Raw genomic sequence first — 2,906 nt, 5'->3', positions numbered from 1 at the left:
AAAATCAGCAGAGTACTCCCTGCAAGGCCCTGAGCTGTTCTCACCACCCGGGTAAAGTCCTTTCTGTCCTGTGCAGTGCAGCTTCTGTACCATACTGTAGATGAGACCCACTACGGTGGTGTCATCTGCGAACTTCACTACTGTGTTTGCGGGGTGAATGGCATCACAGTCATGGGTAAACAGAGTGAAGAGAACTGGGCTGAGCACACAGCCCTGTGGTGTGCCTGTGTTAAGGACCAGTGTGGATGATGTGCAGCTTGCAATTCTCACCACTTCAGGCCTGTTAGTGAGGAAGTCATTAATCCAATGACACATCATTGCAGGCATTCCCAGATTTAGCAGTTTCAGTGCCACTTTTTCCTGTGATTACACTATTAAATGCCGAACTGAAATCAACAAATAGCATCCTGACATAAGTGTTAGGATGCTTGTAAATATGATTGTGTTATTCGGGAAACAAGTGGCAGAATGCACCTGCAGCAGAAGCATTTCGGCATTATGTACCAAGCAGCGGGTTGTTTTTTTTTTTTGTTTTTTTTTTGTTTGTTTTGTTTTGTTTTTTTAATATTCAATTGCAGAAGGGGGGCATTTTGGGCATCAAGAATGTACGCCGAATGATGTACTTATGGGAACATGAGCAACTACACATTTACCATTTCCAGACAACTTCAGTATTTTTTCTTGTATGTCACGTCCTAGGGCAGTGAAAACTGTCGCCGCCGTCTTTAGTTTCTCGCCATTTCAATAACACGGGTTTACAAAATTTCTGTGAGACTGTGAAGGCATCGTTAGTGAGGCAGTCCCCATTGGTCAATCCTTCACCTCGCTCACTGACGACACTGAGTCTCGCCAGACTCTTACAGGCGCGTGCACCGCTGTCACATCGGAAATGTAAACAAATGGTATGTTTTGAGTAGTTTTGTGAACAGCCTCCACTTATCCGCTGCTCCTTTCTCCACAGTCTAAGCCTGAATATCTGAGATATAACATTTCCGGAGTTTTGATGTCAGTCGAGCCGTACGTGCTAACGCGCTATGCTAACGTTAGCTCTCTAAGAGTTTGTGAAGTTGTGGGGGAGTCCGGATGACAGAGGGCGACACAGGTGAGGAGATGGGGTCTGTCCGGTGGGCTTTTCGCTGTGGGTCGTGGACACCGAGCAGGTCTGACTGGCTCTTATCTGCTCGCTGTGTTCAGAGGGAGGAGAAAGACAGGATAGGACAGTTTGTGTTCGCCAAGGATGCTAAATCTGCCATGGTGAGTGACTGTAAACTATCCTGTGTGTGCTGGCTTGCACCACCTGTTCTTTCATACTCGTCATTCCAAGATGTGCAATATGCTGCCTCTCCTTATGTCACCCTCTCAGGCCGGCAGGTTGTTGCTGAGGAAGTTTGTGTGTGAGAGGATGGGGCTCCCCTGGTCAGAGATCAGACTGGAGCGATCCCCCAGAGGGAAACCTTACCTGGCAGCACCGGTGAAGGTTACGTACTGTAATTTTCATGTGGAGTTTTTCTGTACCAGTGCTAAGTTGTAGGCGTTCCCCTCATTGTAGGGTGCTTTCTCTTCTGTTTTACTAAAACTGCACTAAGCTGGAAGTTGTATGATTTTGAAACTGGGTGGAAAATTCAGACCAAAGACTCCATGTTTTTATAGCAGCACCATTCCATCATATGAAAAATATTTTAGGTGTTTGTGAATGATTTTATACACATTTTAAAACCTGCTCTCCTTAACATTTAGAATCAATTGAGTGTAACGAATTTGGCTGAACAGCATAAGTTTGTACTATGGCTGCACAATATTGGAAAAACATGCAATATGGGTGTTGAATATTGCGATATCGATATTATTGTGATATTTAATATTCCCCTGAAGAAATGGTATTTTCATTATCTAATCGAAGAAATACACTTTAATGTGGCAAAATACGCAGGCTATATGTATTCTGATCGAATTAATTGTAATTCAGGCTAACTATTATGTGGTGCGAACAAACTTCACAAATACTACTGCATACCTGTTGTAACAAAAAATAAAAAGGCATTACTCTCAATCATTTTATTCACATGTAACCATGTGTACAACATGTAATTGCCAAGAGCATCTGAACCAAGAGCTTTAACAGCTTTGAAACAAAACATTGCCTTGCTTGCCTGGTTTTCTATACATATTAAATAAATAAATAAAAATATTATAAAATCTTAGAAAACATAAAGTGCCCAGACTGTAAGTAAATTAGTATTACATCTTTTCAACATTAATGTAATAGCATGTAAACAGGAAAATGTAAACTTGTATTCAAACTCTATTTGTGCCTAACACTGTGAAAACAATATTACTTTAAGTTTTTTGCCAGAAAAACGAGCATGTTGACTTTGGTAGGTTTTAAACAAGTGCGTTGGCATGTAACAACATTTCCTGATGCACTAAAAAGTCTCTCTGAAGGTGAGCTGCTTGCAGGTATACAGAGGTACTTTCTAGCTAGTTTGCTCAGGTGTGGGAAGTTGACCTGATGGAGTTGCCACCAAGTGAGAGGGTTCTCCTCAGTGTCTACTGTGGGAGATACCAGGTAGCTGTTGAGCTCTGCCTCTACGGAGTGTGATGGTACCACAGATGAAGGAGCTGGGGATGTTTTGAAGAAACTGCCTAAGGATTTTTTGGCCTTCTTTTGGATTGCTTCTGATGGATCCATGCTGTCATCTTGATTGCCTGCATTTTGCTCCTAGAATATGAAAATGTGAAAATTCTGTAAGTAAAATGTAGTTAGTAATTTGAATTTTTACTTAATCACAAATTAACATTTACCTTTGGCATAAGTGCTTCAATTTCAGACATCACTCTTGTTGTTGAGGACCTTGTCACTGCTGATGTAGCCAGCTTTGAATCTGGGATCCACAAGGGATGCCATT

General features: G+C 41.8%; 1 protein-coding gene across 1 annotated transcript in view; it reads left to right on the top strand.

Annotated features, from left to right (window-relative positions):
* Positions 1-807: 807 nt before the first annotated feature.
* Positions 808-2,906, top strand: part of aasdhppt (aminoadipate-semialdehyde dehydrogenase-phosphopantetheinyl transferase) — an 11,666-nt gene continuing 9,567 nt past the window's right edge. The window contains exons 1-2 of the mRNA XM_020619982.1: positions 808-1,254; positions 1,364-1,477. Of these exons, the coding sequence (XP_020475638.1) occupies positions 1,084-1,254; positions 1,364-1,477 (285 nt within the window). The 5' untranslated portion in view covers positions 808-1,083. The remainder of the gene's footprint in view (positions 1,255-1,363; positions 1,478-2,906) is intronic.

This window comes from Monopterus albus, unplaced genomic scaffold, assembly GCF_001952655.1.
Source record: "Monopterus albus unplaced genomic scaffold, M_albus_1.0 scaffold229.1, whole genome shotgun sequence".
Lineage (NCBI taxonomy): Eukaryota > Metazoa > Chordata > Actinopteri > Synbranchiformes > Synbranchidae > Monopterus > Monopterus albus.
This window is presented reverse-complemented; position numbering and strand designations above follow the sequence as displayed.